This window comes from Rhipicephalus microplus, chromosome 7, assembly GCF_043290135.1.
Source record: "Rhipicephalus microplus isolate Deutch F79 chromosome 7, USDA_Rmic, whole genome shotgun sequence".
Taxonomy (NCBI): Eukaryota; Metazoa; Arthropoda; class Arachnida; order Ixodida; family Ixodidae; genus Rhipicephalus; species Rhipicephalus microplus.
Window position 1 is genome coordinate 15,128,821 of NC_134706.1, and position 17,676 is coordinate 15,146,496.

At 46.5% G+C, this 17,676-nt stretch overlaps 1 protein-coding gene across 1 annotated transcript in view; it reads left to right on the forward strand.

Annotated features, from left to right (window-relative positions):
- eIF3b (eukaryotic translation initiation factor 3 subunit b) overlaps window positions 1–11,151 on the forward strand; it is a 31,090-nt gene extending 19,939 nt beyond the window's left edge. Inside the window, exons 7-13 of the mRNA XM_037431475.2 lie at window positions 1,378–1,897; window positions 5,194–5,266; window positions 6,450–6,651; window positions 7,243–7,381; window positions 8,448–8,651; window positions 8,787–8,895; window positions 10,964–11,151. Of these exons, the coding sequence (XP_037287372.2) occupies window positions 1,378–1,897; window positions 5,194–5,266; window positions 6,450–6,651; window positions 7,243–7,381; window positions 8,448–8,651; window positions 8,787–8,895; window positions 10,964–11,073 (1,357 nt within the window). The 3' untranslated portion in view covers window positions 11,074–11,151. The remainder of the gene's footprint in view (window positions 1–1,377; window positions 1,898–5,193; window positions 5,267–6,449; window positions 6,652–7,242; window positions 7,382–8,447; window positions 8,652–8,786; window positions 8,896–10,963) is intronic.
- Window positions 11,152–17,676: the final 6,525 nt, after the last annotated feature.

Here is a 17,676-nt window from a genome sequence, read left to right on the forward strand (position 1 = left end):
GCAGCGCGAGCACGAAGGTGCTAGAAGAAACAGACGAAAGGCGAGGTAAGAAAAGCAAAGAGGACAACACGAGCGCCGACTACCTACTGAATTTTATTATTCGCAGCACACATGATAATATATACAAGAGGCAACCTTTTAACAGCAAACGTGAGCAACGTGACATATTCTGGGGAATGGTCTGATAAAAAGTGAGGTACAATGATAAAATGGCTAACCCTTATCTAAAAGCGCGAACTGGTGAAATAGCTGAAGCATATTTTATTAGAAAACATGGTGATGGATGCGTGAGCCAACCTTCGGTGGCCTTGCATGACAAAGAGTTCGCGCTTTTAGATAAAAGATAAGGAGGAAGCGGTCGAAAAAGAGAAGAAACACGCACGCAAAAGCAAAGCGGCTCACGTCGGCGAGCGATAACACTTGCAGAGAAAGTGACTGTGAAGAGGAAGGGGCAGAAGGGGGCGCTCTTTTGCGCTGCTCTCTAGGAACCAGTTACTCAAGGGGAAGGGGGTATGTAAGATTAGAAAGCACACCTCAGCGCCATGGGAAAGGGGAGAGGGAGAATATAAAGAAGACACAAAAGAAAAGAAAAGGGCAAGACGTTCGCGGAGCTGCGGAGCGCTCCGCTGTCGATGGTAGCCAAGCGGCGCACGTGCAGCGACCTCTCCTCCGGAAACAACGCGTGCCGTCTGCTTTGCACGCGTTGCTGGAGGGCGCGTGGCGGGAGTTTTGAACTGCTAAATACAGTTCTCGCGTTGTGCGCCGTCTCAAGTTCGCGTTGTGCAATGTCGTGAGATCGGCTCAAAATTTTACTTCTTAACAAAATTTGTTCGTTATATTCCATAACAGGGAAATTTCGCCTCGTTAAAACGAGGTTTTGAATACATTGGTTTGTATGGGGACTTTTAAGGGGAATTAGGATTTGCTCGTTATATCCATTATTTCGTTATAGCTCGTCTTGTTGTAACGAGGTTTAACTGTATGTGCCTTTTTGTCCCGCAACAAGAATCGTCATCTGGCTCACTTGGGTTTTCTTGATTGAAAATTCGGCACTTTCCTATCAAAAATGCTTTGTCGCACATTAGCGCCTGCTTTACGTGAACCTGGAATACCGAATGTGTGGAGATAATGCAAAGCAGGGCGTGCAAGCTGTACTATTATTGTTGTGGGCCAAAAGTACACCATTCTTACTTGTTCTTTTTGGAGTGTCCTGGAGCTGTCAGTGTCGCCGTCATGGATGTGTCACTACAAAATAAAGTGGTCAATGTTTTGCATTTGAATTTCGCACTACAATCGCAACTCTCAGGTTATAGTGTGGCTCTTCTAACTTCCAGTGAAGGAAGTGCTCGGAATTTTCGTTTCTCTGTTGCAACACAGCTACTTGGTCACGCTAAGCCCACCGTCTCCCGAAGCATACGCGGCGCACCAGAAGGGCCTGCCGCCGCCTGACGACGGGAGCCAGACGGTGATCGTCTGGGACATCCGGACGGGCCTCAAGAAGCGTTCGTTCATCGCCGACGCCGAGATCACTATCTGGCCCATGTTCCGGTGGAGCAGCGACGACCGCTTCTTTGCCCGCATGACCTCCGACATGCTGAGCATCTACGAGACACCCTCGTTCGGCCTGCTCGACAAGAAGTCCCTCAAGATCCCGGGCATCCGCAACTTCTCCTGGTCGCCCGTGTCCAACATCCTCGCCTACTGGGTGGCCGAGGACAAGAACGTGCCGGCGCGTGTCACCCTCATCGAGGTGCCATCGCGGCAGGAGCTGCGGGCCAAGAACCTCTTCAACGTCGCCGACTGCAAGATGCACTGGCAGAAGTCTGGCGACTACCTCTGCGTCAAGGTGGACCGCTACACCAAGGCCAAGCGCGAAAAGAACGAGTGGAAGTACAGCGTGAGTGGCTAAATACGCCTTCTCTCTTTATATACATTAGACTTGCGTGGACCCTTTGAGGTGCATGTTTTTTTCATCATGAGCAAACATCCACAAGATGGTCAAAGATGTAGATGTACAGTACTCAGGAATAGGAAGCGAGGCATCAAACTTTTGAGTATAAAAAAAGAAGTATGCTCGGTTGTTGTATTGACAGTAGTGTACTAACTGTGACCTAATATGAAGTTGGAAAACTCCCCACTATGTCGGTGCGACCTGTTGTTTTCTATGCTTTCCCTGGCCTCATTCTTTGTTTTATTTGGTTTTTTCTACCAAATCAGCAAGCACCTCTCGACTTTTTTTATTATTCAAAGCAATGGCCTTGCTGCCATTGCTTTGAATATATAATATAAATATGAATATAAATATAATAATGAATATATGAATATGAGTGAATATGAATATAAATAAGTATTTGAGTTTATTGATCAGCTGCCGCCTTGCATGAAGGTCGTGGGTCATGTGACGTCAGTGAGTGAGTCAAGAACTTTATTAAATGTCTTGAGGAGTTTAAGCCACCAGAGTGTCCAGGAAGACACATCCCAGCAGCCGCTACTGTAGGCGATGCCCGAGTAGGGGCGGGAACATGGTGGCATTCCGCCAGTTCTTGGGGCCCTCTGGACTGCCTTTCATTGGTTTCGGAGATTGGGGCTCCCGAGTTCCTCCTGCCAGTCGGACTCACTGGTGAGAGGTCCTCGAGGTAACGCGGGACATTGCCAGAGCATGTGTTCGAGTGAACAGTACACTTATGAGCAGCCTGGGAATTGTGAATCTATGTCCGAGTTGTAGCGGCTGAGTCGGCTTCGTGATGGGTACAATCTCGTTTGTAGCATCGAAAGGCTACCTCTTGCGCGCGCTTGAGCTTTGCATGTGGTAAAGGTATTATTATAGGCTTCTGCCATTTCGGTAGTAGGAGGTAATTTCGTGGAAGGTGAGTAAAGGGTCATTAAACTGTACGTCTGGGCCCAGCTCTTCGGTGGCTGACTGATCGTCGTGGCGGGTCAGTTCTCGCGCTCGATGATGAGCAATTTTGTTGAGGTTGGGTTGCTGTGGTTGGACGTCTTTGCCCATGTGGCCAGGGAACCAAGAGAGCTAGTGCAAGCCCATGCATTTGCCCGTTTGTAGAATGTGGGCTGCTTCTCGAGCGATGTTGCCACTTTCGTAAGCCCGAATGACAGCGCGAGAGTCTGTGAAGACATGGGTGTGTGAGGGGTCTATCATCGCTAAAGCTATAGCAACCTGCTCATCTAAGGCGCTCGTTGCTAGCTTGACCAAGGCCGCTGAGCGTGGGGCTCCGTCGCCATCTACTACCGGGGTTGCGAAAGTTGAAGAGTTATTGTATCGCGCCGCATCGACGAAGACGGGGAGTTGTGATTCGCAGCGGTATGGTCGAGGATTGCGCGAGCGCGGACTAGGCGTCTTCCTTTGTTGTGTTGCAGGTGAACATTTCACGGAAATGGGGTTACCGTGTAGGTAGCGTGGACAGCTCTGGGGAGGGTTACTGCGCGTTCAAGGTAGGGATGTGAGGACATGCCAGCCTCGCTTATAAGTCGGCGGCCTGCCCTGGAGGAGGAGAGGCGAATCACTTGGGCCGTGCTCCGAGTGTGTTTAGTTTCATCTTTTCCACGTTCGTCTAGTTATGGGCAGAGGCGACGTAATTGATGTGGCTCATGAGGAACGTGTGGTATATGCGCAGAAGGTTGGCCTCTCCAAGGCCTCGTCTGCGACCCGAGACTCGCTGAATTAGTAGGAGCATGTTTTTCATTTTAGCTGTGATGTGTGTTATTGTTCGTGCATGGCAGCCAGTGGCCTGGACTAGGTGGCCGAGAATGTTTATGGGGTCCACGCTGGTATTCGTTGCCTATCTTTGACATGTAGCGCTATGGGTAGCTCGTATAAGGGCGTTCAATTACGAACGCCTTGGCGAGATGGCCGTTATACAGTAAAATCTCGAGGATACGAATTCGAAGGGAGCGTGTAAAATATTCATATCAGCCCGAATTCGTATGAACCAAAAACAACCTAAAGCTGATAAAAGTGATGAACAAGAACTTCACTGGCAACTACACCTTGCTGAAAAAAGTCTGTGATGTAACTTTCCTGCCTTCACGGTCTTTTAAGTGCCACGGTCTCCTCGCTCATGCTGCTGGCGCAGCGCGTTCAGACTTGAGATCAGAGGGAGCGAAAGCGGCCAAACTCATTGGAAATTCACCCGCAGCCGGAAAGCCGCGCCACAAAGTCAACATGAAAATATATGAGTCCTGGAGAATTCGCATCGGAGAATTCAAGCGAAAATGCTAGCGCGGCCAGAAAACCACGTCTGCACCCGCCGAAAACGTTCACATTTGTTTTGCCTCTCGTATACATGTCATCCCCGCCATCGCCGCATGAGAATTTGGATTTGATGATTGATTGATATGTGGGTTTTAACGTCCCAAAACCACCATATAATTATGAGAGACGCTGTAGTGGAGAGCTCCGGAAATTCCGACTACCTGGGGTTCTCTGACGTGCACCTAAATCTGAGTACACAAGCCTACAACATTTCCACCTCCATCGAAAATGCAGCCGCCCCAGCCGGGATTCGATCCCGAGACTTGCGGGTCACCAGCCGAGAACCTTAGCCACTAGACCACCGTGGCGGGGCAACGAATTTGGATATAACGAAGTATTGGTTCTAATGAAGTAGATTATAAATAGTCTTGTAATAGATTTCGAGTTTGGAATAAAACTTTATTACATATTTGGATATAACAAACATGATTTGGAGTGAGATGCTACTATTTTTTAATGAGGTTTTAGTGTACACGCAAAGTGGATGGTGAAGCAATCGTCTGTTAAAGTAGCTCAGTTGCCAGAGCATTGAATGTATAATTCGTAAGTTGTTGGTGCAGATCCCACCAACAGAACGAGTGATCTGTAGTCCCTTTCACTTCAACTTACATCATCATCATCATTGCATTACAGTTAAGCCCAGTCGATGACCTTTATGCTTTTCCTCACTTAATTGTCTCAATTAATTTCGTTGTGTCTCATGTTCTTTGGATGTAATGCGTGCTTGTCACCTTTTTTTCTTTTTTTTTGATCATTGACTTACATTCAGGTGTTTTTTTTTTTAACTCTAAAATATGTATTGCATGTAGAACTTCAGTTATCATTAGATTTGGCTAAGTACAATGTAATCAATGCCTCAGTTTGTGGGCACCTTCTTTTAATGAATTTTGCTGATGCTGCGCTTGCTTCTTCTTTGTGTGCAGGGAATGTACTTCAACTTTGAAATCTTCCTGATGAAGGAGAAGCAGATTCCCGTAGACAGTCTTGAGATCAAAGGTGAGTGCACGCACCGAGCCCAATTTCGTCAGAGTCTGCGTTCTGCATTCAGTCACGTTCCAGCGCATGTTCCTTTCTGTGTAACTTCGTGCAGCCTAAAAAGAATTATTTCCTAAATGCATACTTTGCTAGTGAAGCATCTTTTTTCAGCGACAAGCAAATCGTCCTCGCGCTGCTTAATTGGTTATTTAGACTTTACGTATTGCTACAATCAGTCTTTATGCTCCACAGATTTGAACGAGACTCCAGGTGAAAAGGCGCAGTAATGGGTTGGATGCATTCAGTCTCAAATTAACCTTGCTGCACGTGAGCAGCTGGTCTTTACAGATTAAGATTCGCGTGATCACATTACTGAAAGATATTTTAAAAATTTGCGCTCACTTTTTTTAGTCAAACCTTATTAGTGAGCAAAATAATCTAAGAGGTAATCAATCAATGAAATCTTCATATTTATTGATTTATTGCTATAAAGTTGTGTTGGGGGAACAGTGTAATGTATGTTTCAAAAGTTGAGCACATGACTTGCCTGTGCAGGGTGAAAGTAAAAGCCAGTTGAGCAAATTGCAGGAACAGCACAAGTGATTGTGCTGTCTTTGTTTGCACATCGTACAAATTTTTTTTAGCCTATCATGTTGCTAGCTTATGCAGAACAGATGCTAAATATGAGCAGTAGCAGAGCGACCATTCTTTTTAACCATGTAGTTTCTCCGATGACTTATAAAGCTTATTATCCCTACTTGAATAACCAGACCTTAAAGGGCTAATGCTCTTGTAGACCTCATGCTCATTAGTCAGAAGATGCTGTAATTAGGCAAAAACACTGACACCTCAGTATAACTCACATATGACTAAAAATTTGTTTTAATGAAATAAATCAAGAATAGTCTTGCAAAGGAATCAGCGTTGGGACTATACCTTCACAACAAATTTTCTTGTATAAAAAACTTAGTTACGCGTAAGATGCAACTTTGTGATAATGTGGTTTGAGTTTATGTATTTGCAGTTAGTGCTAAAATGCAGTTGGAAATGTACAGGCATGGGTGAAATGTTTAATGGGGTAGATACTTGCTGGCAATTCCGAAGCTTGAATTCATCAAAAGTTTAGCAGGGGTTCGGGCTGGTTCTGCAACCGCGCGCCTGTCGCAAGTCACAGCGGCATGCGATTGTTGGGGATCGTTTGCAGATTCGATCGTGGCATTCGCCTGGGAACCCGTTGGCAGCAAGTTTGCCATCATCCACGGTGACAGCCCGCACATCTCCGTCTCCTTCTACGGCGTAAAGCCCGGCGCATCGGCGGTGCTACTCAAGAAGTTTGAGCGGAAGCAGTGCAATCACCTTTTCTGGTCTCCCAGCGGCCAATTCATCGTGCTCGCCGGCCTGCGGACGTGAGTGTTTTCATAATTTTTCAGCTTCAGTCGTCCTGAGAAGTTTTGCTTCGGCTCGTTTTATTATGAGTGAGTAATGCAGAAAAACCTAGGAATGGGTGAATATCCGAGCACTGAAAATCTTCGAACGAATATTAAGGTGCAGTTGCCGACCCTTCGTTCAAACTCTGCAACAACCACTGAAAATTTCAAATAATTGAAAGCCCGTAAATGAGGATTCGCTTAAAGAAGAGCACTTTTTTTAGGCCACCCGGAAGGACTTGGCAATGCATGTTTGCACACAAAGGTCATAATGTTGGAGGTCGCGCTTGATCTGCCAGCTGGCATTAAAAAAAAAAAGAAAATCAGACGGCGCACCGTGGGGCATCCTAATTTCGGCCTTGAGTTTACACTACTTCAATGGGAGCAAGAGTGGTGACCTCAATGTGTCCGAAAAACGAGCATGTCCAAATTTTCAGCGTCCCAATGATCGGAGAGCGACTGTGTTCAAGTTCACCTAAACTTTAAATTTCATTGATTGATCCAACAAGTAAGTGACTTTTGCATGGCCTCGTGAACGTGTGAATCGTAGCTGGTGCTTTTCGTTTTCAGCATGAACGGAACCCTAGAGTTCATCGACACTGCCGACTTCACCATGATGAACCAGAACGACCACTTCATGGCGTCGGACGTCGAGTGGGACCCCACCGGACGTTACGTTGTTACCGGTGTCAGTTGGTGGCTCCACAAGGTCAGTTCACTTTCTTTTGTGGAGAGTCTCATTCGTAACGGCATTGACGTCCGAGGGGGCTTGACCGAGCAAGAGGAACGAGTTGTCTCTTACATTATCTGCTGCAGAATCTCGGAGATGCGAACGTCAAGGTTGAGAGAAAATATTTCTATGATGGGGAAGTAGCAAGATCCTTTTTCAAACCACGATATGGGCACAAAATATTTATTGCTGTTGAAGGAACTCGCGTGTGTTTTTCTGAGAGACAGGCGAGTGAACTGCTAAGGGACAGGCAGCTGGCTGCTGTGAACGCACGTGAAAGCTTTGCCTAAAGGGACTGACAACTGCCCAGAACACGAATTGAGACAACCCCACCAAAAAAATTGTCTATTACATTGTCTAAAACGAAGAATGTTTTTCTTGCTCATTCCAGAATTATATTTTTATTTTTCATAAAAAAAACTTTTGGCGCCTCTGGTGGCAAAAGTGCATGTGCCTGTCATGAGACCTACCACTGGCATATGTTCTTAATTGTCTCTATATCAATGTTAAAGTACAGCAGCTCTTTATTGTAATATTTTCCAACATAAAATGTGCAAATGTTTGTTCATTTGCACAGAGCAGAACAGTGGTGCCGCCTTTTCTTGATGTATGAGCTGATGCTGATTGGCGTCGGGATGAGCGTTTTTTTTAAATGCGCTGGAGGCAACTCTAGTGCTAGTGTCTATGGGAGCTTCCACGCACGGCATTTTCGCGAGCATGGGAATGATGGGTAGCATACCCATTTGTTTAATCTTCGTACTTCCAACTCCATTTGGCATCGCGAGGCTTGGAACTGCTTTGTTACAAAATTAAAATCGCCAAGAGGGTTCGTTCTTTCCTTCAAAACAAAACTGAAACCCAGCAATCAACGAAGCCACAAGGCCTGATAGTATGACTACCAGGCAAATTCATGTACTACCTATCATTCCCATGGTCGCTGAACGATCGCAGCGCGAGAAACCCCTCTAGTTAATTTTAGAAAACTCTATGCTTCATTCCGTCGACACTTGCGTTGCTGACCACCTTTTCATGCGGTGTTGCGTAGACGGACAATGCCTACTGGATCTGGTCGTTCCAAGGGCGCATCCTGCGTAAGTGCAACCTGGACCGCTTCTGCCAGCTGATGTGGAGGCCCCGGCCCCCATCGCTACTCACCGAAGAGAAGCTAAAGGAGATCCGTAAAAACTTCAAGAAATACTCCGAACAGTTCGACCTCAAGGACAAGGCCTCGCTCAGCAAGGCGTCCAAGGCAAGTACTGCAGACTGCAACTATCGTCCAAGTTTTTGCTAAAATTTTTGCAAAAAATATTTCAGAGCATTATGTAAAGACGTCTTTGGAACGCTTTGCAATAATTTCTCTCGGAATGGACTTCTTTTCTTGCAGGAGGTTATGGAGAAGCGGAAACGGATGTTGGAAGAGTTCCGGGCCCTCCAAGAGCGCAAGACGATCGAGTACAACTCCGTGCGAGACATCCGTATGGAGCTTCGAGACGGTAGGTTTCCAGACTTTTTTCTCCGTGGTTTCAATTTAGGAGTCTTTGTTATCCTTAATGCAAGAATCCCTTCTAAAAATGCTGGGTCACACTCATCGGAGATTCACCAAGATTTAAAAAAACATGCACAACTCACATGTGCATTGCAACAGCTGTTCAAAGTCTCGACCGGCACACTTTTCTTTAACCATAAGTTTTGAATATTGTCCTGTTTCTTTCAAAGAGCCCCTCGCCAGTCTTGGCCATTTTGATACGACAAGCACTGTGCTTACGCTCTGCACTCACTTTAGCGTGTGGCAGGTGTTATATCGCTACGTGCTGCGCAAGGAGCTCGAGTTTGAAAGTGGGCCTTGTCTGCTCCTTCTTCGCGGGCACCGTGCTCCAAGAAGTGGTGATGATGCAAAACACCGATTGTATTGCGTAGATGAAAGTGCCTTGCCGCGCATCACGGCGAGCCTGGATTTCCTCCTTTCCTGCCTCCAGCGGGTGAGGAGGACTTCAAGGCTTGCTTGTGCTAAGTGAAATCCAAAGAAAGGGCACGTGCCTCGCCCATGCATCATGATAAATGCATGACATGCTGACACAGGTGGGGTCCTCAGGTGTGGGAGGAGGCGGGGAAGAGCTTGCGAAGGCTAGGCGGGCCAAGGGTGCGAAGGTTGCCTCTTCAGGTCGTGGCTGCACGCTTCTTAATGATGTGTTCTTTTCCTTCTGCTAGTAATTAACCGATTTCATGAACTCGTGCAGTAGAATGCTCTCTGTTGGGCACATTACAACTTCCACTGCTTACCTAAAGTAGCTATGTGGCCTGGCAAGTGGTACTTTAGGATGTCACCATGTTTGGCATAAGTATCCACAGCTTTCACTACCTGTCCTGCTGTTGAACTCCTTTGAGAGACATGCAGTGCGAAGCAGTTCTTGTCGTTTATTCGAGTTGTCTTTTATAAGCAGGGTACCATGTTCTCACATTGTGGTGAATCCTTATTTCAATTAAGTCATGCTGGTGCTCCTTATACTAAGTGGCCTGTTACATCAGGGCCAAACCTCATAAGGCCGAAAATGCACGCGACAGCGACGAGCGATGCGACATAGATCGTCTTCGCGCGATCAGTCGCTAGCGCAGGCAAACCTCATTCACGCGACGGCTTCGGCGAGCGAATTCCACTGTTGCTGGCATGAGGCCGTCTATTCGCACCAAGAAAACCGCGTAGCGAGTGGTATGCAATTTAAAAATAAGATGTATTGTTGTGTAATGAAACGGAAAGTGTTTATTATTGCCTTGCAGCACTTTTTATAAGTACATGCGCAATAAACATTGTGTTATTTTTGTTGCGCATATGTGACTTGGGCAGGGCCACGTGCACCTATGTAGTCTTTGTCTTTTCCGGTTTTTCGCTACTGGCTGCTTGAGCCCAGCAGCGACGGTTTCCAAATCTGGAGAACCGAGCGATCGCGCGAAAATGAGCACGCGACACGTCGCGCGAGCGCCCTGTTTCGTCGCTCATAGCGTCGCTCGTCGCTGTCGCGTGCATTTTCGCGCTTATGAGGTTTGGCCTTCACTTTTACTTTAAGGGGGCTTACCTGTAGATGGAGCAACTGGAGGCTTGCTAAGAGGGTTCAGTTTGAATTGGGAACAACACAGTGAGCAATGGAAAGGAAAGTGGTGGGTGTAATTTTAAAAGACGGAGAAGAGACAACAGTAAGTCAGGGAACAAACCGCGGTTAAGGATATCCGTTCAAATCAAGAAGAAATGGACATGGGCCGGGCACGTAGCGCATAGGCAGGATAACCGCTGGCCATCAAGGGTAATTGACTGGATTCCCAGAAAAGGCAAATTCACGAGGGGGAGACAGAAAGTTATGGGGGCCGACGAGATTAAAAAGTTTGCGGGTATAGCGTGCCAGTAGAAAGCAGAAGACTGGGTTGATCGGCGGATCATGGGAGAGGCCCTTGCCCTGCAGTGGGCACAGTCAGGCTGATGGTGATGATGACCTGTATATGCAGTTTCGTTAGGGAACGAAATCTGTTGTGTATCAAACGGAGATTCAGTTTAGGCACGTTTGACCGCAGGTGTGGACACTGACGAGCTTGACAGCAATCTGGAAGACCTGGAGGATGAAGTCGTCGAGTTCCTTGTGAAGGAAGAAGAGATAGCTGTGGAAGGTGGTGACACAGACTGAAGGACTGTGCTGAGAGAGCCATGTCTCCACCAGGCCATCCTGGTAGCTGCTCAGATGATAAAAATGCCTCCTTGTTTATCTATTTGCCCAACGTCAATGATCTTCAGCGTTGTTGATACAATTTTGTACAGTCAAGAGAGAGAGAGAAAGATATGGTATGAAGAAAGGCAGGGAGGTTAACCAGAAAGCAAGTGTCTGGTTTGCTACCCTGTACTGGGGAAGGGGAAATGGAAGACAGAAATGTAAGAAAAAGGGAAGGAGAGAAAGGGGGCGAGACGGAAGCGAAAACACACTAAAATGCGCAAGCGTTCGACGAGGCGGGTCAATCGCAGAAACTTCAGGAGGGTCTTCGTCATTTTTGGCGTGAAGCTCGATCTTTCTGGTATTTCAAAATTGATTTTTCGGAATGTACAGTCGAATTTCGGTAAACTCAAGGGCTGATGGGATTATGCAGGGGTGCCAAAGCTGCACCGAATGCACCAATTTGATACACTTCTCCATAGTTGCACCAAAACCATGAAATTTGTAGAAATTGTTCCACGCTGCACCGAAATGCCCGACCAGCCTGAAAGTTTTCTCGGGTGCGCCAATTTCAACGAGAAATGGGGATCGCCTTGGTCACCTGCACTTTGTGTGCGCCGACTCTAACCCTGAACCGTGGTGTAAGATATCTATACTAGTTAGGTGAGGGCACTCGCTAGACGCATTGTAACAGCACCACGCACACATTGATCTGCTGACTGCAGCGGATATCCAACGGCAGAACAACAGAACTTAAAGACAGAAATACATTGCCGTAGCCACCAACACTTATCGGGAGATATCAATTTCCTAGTCAGCCGACACAATTATGGTATGAGCAACTAAAGCTTGAAGCGTATGCCATGTTTACAGCACGCGAACAAGCTTTGACGTGCTGCGAACGCCGGCATTGCCATCCACCACCTTGGTTGCGAACATTTTTCTGCCTTGAAGTTTCCTCCTCACGGCGATATGTATGCGGTGCCAGTGCCGGGCCAATGGGCATGTGCTGTTGTTACTTTCTCTGGTCGAACGCACCTTTCTAGCGAGCTGAGAAGTGGTACCCTAAACCTAATCCCACCATTAAAAAAAAGAGGGGGGGGGGGTTGGAGAGAAGGAGGTGTTGTGGTTCGAAAAATTTTTTGGCCTTGTTGAAACTTGCAAAGAACAATGTTTAAGCTACCTTCGCCACAGTACACCAGTGCCTTGCAGAAAAGCGCATTATGATTTGGAAGGGGTTGCTAGCCTTAATCACGCGGCACAGCACATCTTGTTCGATTACTCATGCATGTAACGCCGCATAATTGAGAGTACTGTTATGATAGCTGATGTCTAAAAAAAAAGTTACTGGCAATTATTTTGAACATCGAATAGCATTTTAGTGCCCCTCTCTCCCACAAAAAAAGGTGTTTTTTTTTAGCCACCTCTGAACCTCGGTTTCACTGTTCTCTGGAAGTTCAAGGTTGCCAGCTTTGCAGAGCCTCACTTGAGTTTGCAGTCTGATAATGGGCTTTTCTGATTTGACAGGCGTGGCAAATGCTAATGAGGATTTCATCATTGTTTGCAGGCTGGGGTGGTTAAAATACTACTTCTATTGAAACTGCACTGATCATGTTCGCTCTACACGATATAGGTGAGGTTGACTGGTTTGTACAATTGTTTTCTAAATTTAAGCCTATTTTTTATACTGCTCCCGATTTGCTCTTTTATAACAATAAAGAAAAACATGGTTGATCTCTCTGTCATAGGAATCGGTATAACACAAAAGTGAAACGTGTCTTCATAGAAGTAGTAGTGCCATTGTGAAGTGGTACATGAGAGCATGAAGAATTTTTATTGGAGTTTCTGGGCTATAGCACGTGTTGTAAACGACCACGTTGATGCCTAGTGGCACGTCTTCATAAGGACAGCTACCATACAAGATAAGATCGTGGTTTAACTACTGAAGTTTTTAACGCACAGCATGTTAATCATGTGGTGGTTTTGGGACGTTAAACCCCACATATCAATCAATCAATCAGCATGTTGTTAATCGCACACAAAAATGACGTTAACAAGTCCACAACAAATGCTGCTACTCAATATGCGTGCCTTCAAAGAATGCGGTTATGGTGAGAAACGGCACGATGTATGCTCCTGAAACCTACGCCAGCTCTCGCGCGTACTGAACTTCAGCAGCGCGGGACACAGAGGTTCGTTGTTTGAGCCGCGAACGCGCACCAGCGTTTGACGTCTTGCTGGCCTCAGTTTCATTCCACCAAGCCACGATGTTGGCTCGTCGACATGCTTTGCTGCAGTGCAGCAGTTTTATTAAATAAGCCAGCGCTATCACCCTCGAAGTAGTCGGCGGTGAAACAACGTTGGTGCGTTTGGAAGCTGCCTGACTTTAACAACGAGCTGTCATGCGCTAAGACGTATCGAAAAGCAAAGAACATAACTGCGTCGGCGACTCTTCAATGCTCGCCCGGTCTGAGTTTTTCACTGCTACCGAGAAGCTTTAATTACAGATCTTTAACCATGGCCTCCGAGACTGTGCACTGGCGCTCAATCTCGGACATCATGCTTTAACTGCATCATGCCACATTACTTCTTTTGAGCACACACAGGTGGCGGCACCACCCCTCTTCTCCAACAAGGTGTGCGGAGCAAGAGAAAATGTGTGAAAGATATAAGGTGTGTTCGTACGCAACCCAGAAATTCCTTCAATAGCTCAGGCAGTAAAGTATTGGGCGCTCTTCGTCGTTTCCCATGAAGTGAGAGGTTCGATGCCCTGCGGGAAAGCTTTTATTAGATGTTTTTTCTTTCTTATTTCACAGAATCATTTCACGTCATTACCGTGACGAAATGCTTGACTGAAGTCTTGGTGGACCCCCGCATAAAACACTTACGTGTTAAATACTGATGTTTGTATTTCCGTAACCTGCTTCAAATTTCGGTTTATTATTCTAAAATAACATTTCGCTGCTCCAAAAATTGCTTAAATTCTATTTAAGCTTTTCCACTTCTGGGTTATGCGTTTTCTATGGTTCCTGAATAATTCCTAAAGGGGTACTGACACAAAATTTTATGTATGAGATAGCGGAATCAATTTCCATGAACATTTGCATATATATCAACAGAGAATATAACTCAGAAGGTACTTAAAGTTAATTTTGAAGTTTGCATGAGAGATCGACTCCATTGTGGTATTGACACCCTCAAAGGGGACCCTTGGGGAACCCCTACTTCCTTTCCTTGGCCACGCTGCACCAACATATGATGACGTCATAGCCACCATTTTCCTTTGGTCTGCTCTAGCAGGCTATTACTCATCAGCTGCTCGTGAGTCCATGGCCTCTGCGCATGAGTTGAAAGTTTCGTGTTTGATAACATTGCTGTCCCATTCGCTGTTAAAAAAAAAAAGCTTCTTGATGTGAACCGTGCGATAGTGCATCACAGTTCTGCATGCTGACATGGTTAAGCGTTGCACTCCCTAGGTGGTGATCGTTTTATCCGGTGGCTTGTAGTTTATGGAACAGACGCTAGTCAGTAATAACGGACCCCTAATTAATTATGTTAGGAGTAAGAAGCCCCCAGGAACACATTGCAGCAAAAAAAATGTGAGGCTATAACTTTTGTGTCAGTATCCTTTTAAGGCTGTTCTTCTGTGTCTCAAGTTGAAAACTAAGGCCGCATCTTTAAGTGATGCCACATGGAGCGGGGTACAAAGATTATGGCTTGTATTGTGGCCGCCTTACAAGCTCCGCACAAATTATGAGGCTGGTCTATGAAGTGTTCCAAGTGCATGTATTGTGGGACAGTAAGTATGTAAGTATTCCTGCTGGTGTCAATTATATATAGCAATTCCACTCTTGAACCAGATGGGATTTACTGCTCCGTTCTGATGAAACAGACATAACATACGCTGGAGAGTCTAATATTTCTTGCCATCTATCACAGGCACTTGCACGACGGCACGTCACAACCTCTGCAGTGTGCTTTTGAGGCATAATGTAGTTGCTACCACAAGCCACCAATACTACAGAATACGGTACTGCCCATGCAAGCTTCCCAATCAAGCCATAACCCTATACCAGAAGCCGGCCTCGTGTATCTCACAATCTTTGTCTCTGTGACTGCCCTTATTTTTGCATTGTCAAAGAAAGTAATGTTGAATGTTCCTGAGAGCATTTTTCTCGATGAGATCTACACTGAATGGAGCTATTGATCTAGCTCTTCATAAGATCAAGTATATATAATTTATTCATGTGTTTGAAAGTTAATCAACACTTGCTTCTTTGACATACTCAGAAATTTGATGCGAGTTGATGCAAAGTGCTTCTAAATATAAAATTTCTGTTTCATAGCGTACTAAAGAGAAAGTTCTGCTGCTTCAGAATAGGCTGCAAATCAGAATTCCTCAGATGCACCCTTGAAGCTTGCGCAATGGTCAGTCAGGCTTAGGCATTTGTCCAATGGAAATTCTGTACTGATGATGAGTCATTGATGACCAACTGTGACCATTTCGTTCGAGTTTGGTGGGCAGACTGTTGCATATGTTTGAACATACACGAGCGTCAAAGTAAGTACACCGTGCAAAGGTCATGCCACGCACGTACGGAATACGGTCTATGCAAACGTGTTAAAAATTTGCCATCTATTGGCAAGCCATTTGCAGTCGACAACATTGCATGGCCATAGCTATGCACTCTATAGCAGATTGCTCGCCACTAGACTACAGTGCACTAGGTGCCAATTTCGCCGCTCGCTTCACGTGGCCCGAATTGTTTCATGGCCTACTGCACTTCCCACACCGCAACAGCCCAGCTAGTGACGTATGTCAGGGGCTCCACCTTTACTGCACAGCCCACTAAAAGCGCGACACCACACCAGGGGGGTAATCTGAAATTTTTTTTTCGGGAGTGAGGGAAGGGGGTGGCAACATCTTGATGTGAAGGCTTGGTTGGCAGTTGTAGTCCAGTGTCATATTGGAGGGGGAAAATCCGGGAGGGGGGACATGGGCGCCCAGTGTGCATCCTGGTGGCTACGCCCCTGCTCTGCACCTAACCCAACAAACACTTTATGCGTCAGTTTTTTTTTTACAATGTATTCCATGAAGTTTATTCGTCTTCTGACCGTAAATCTCGCTGTGAGGCCCCTTACAGACATAGACTACTAACTCCTCTGTGCTGACACTACACGCAGTTGACAAGGATTGCAGTTCTGAAGCAACGAAAATAGGTAGCAAGTGTCCAGTAATGTCATTTCTCAGCGACGATTCTCATGACATTTCACGCGACTGTTGAATGCGATTGCACCTACACTGAACACGCTGCTGGTGATGGTAACTTTATTTTTCGCGAGATAAAGAGGCCTCTACTCCTCGTCACTTGAACGCAGGCATAGGTGGCGGGGGCCAGCACCTCCGCGATTAAAAGCAGCCAAAGCGGTCTCGGTGGCTTCTTCTGCCAGGCGGATGGCTTGTTGCTGTGAAGCAGGGTCCATGCTCGGCAGTTGTGCTTCTAAGGCCTCTCTGCTTTTTATAGTCGATTCAGCCCCGGGGAGCTATTGCACTCCCAGATTATGTTTCCTCTATGCACCCTCTCGCTCCACAGTGCTCGTACTTATCGCCTTTCCTATCGTTGGTGTGAACATAATATGCCCAGATCGGGTTTATAAAATTTCCAGCTTGCAGGCACCGCCATGCGACTGCCTCCCTATTGGTTAGATTGGCACGCATCCTTTCCTGACGACGAGTTGGCCCATGCCAAACTCTAGGGTCCACGCGTTAGCCCGAGCTCTACTTCAGTGTGCCTGTAACCCGAAGTAGAGAGCTTGGGCGTTCGGGCTAACTCATAAACCGCCTTGTGAACGCGCAGCTAGAATGTGTCTGCTGACGTAGACCAGTGTAGCTGTGAATGAATGCGACGCATCTTAATCGCGATGACAACGACCCATACCTCTGCACAACAGAGGCCTTGCTCTTGGCCGTGCCAGCTACTCAGGGAGCACGTGCTCGATGGCCATCGGTACGGCTCAAGAGCAGGAGTTCCGCAATATTGTATTATATTCTATAATGGCATACGTAGCAGCCAATTGGAGAGGCCATAGTAGCCTTCCAGGACAATTATCACCGACCCAATGGCCTCCAAGAACGTCATTTGAAATGGTTCGGCACATAAGACTGAATTTGCCTGGCCAACGACTTGGGTAAGTAAAAGAGCAATTCGGAGCAATCGCGCATCGGCAAAGTGAACCGCCTAACTTTATGAACCGTCGTAATCTTTAGTGCCGATGATTGATATGTGGGGTTCAACGTCCCAAAACCACCATATCATTATGAGAGACGCCGTTGTGGAAGGCTCCAGAAATTTGGACCACCTGCGGTTCTTTAACGTGCACCCAAATGTGAGCGCACGAGCCTCAGCAAATCTTTAGCGCCGAACGATATAACGCCTTGACGCGTATGTTCCTGAACTTAGATTTTGATTGATTGATTTGTGGGGCTTAACGTCCTAAAACCGCCATATGATTGAGAGATGCCGTAGTGGAGGGTTCCGGAAATTTAGACCACCTGGGCTTCTTTAACGTGCGCCCAAATCC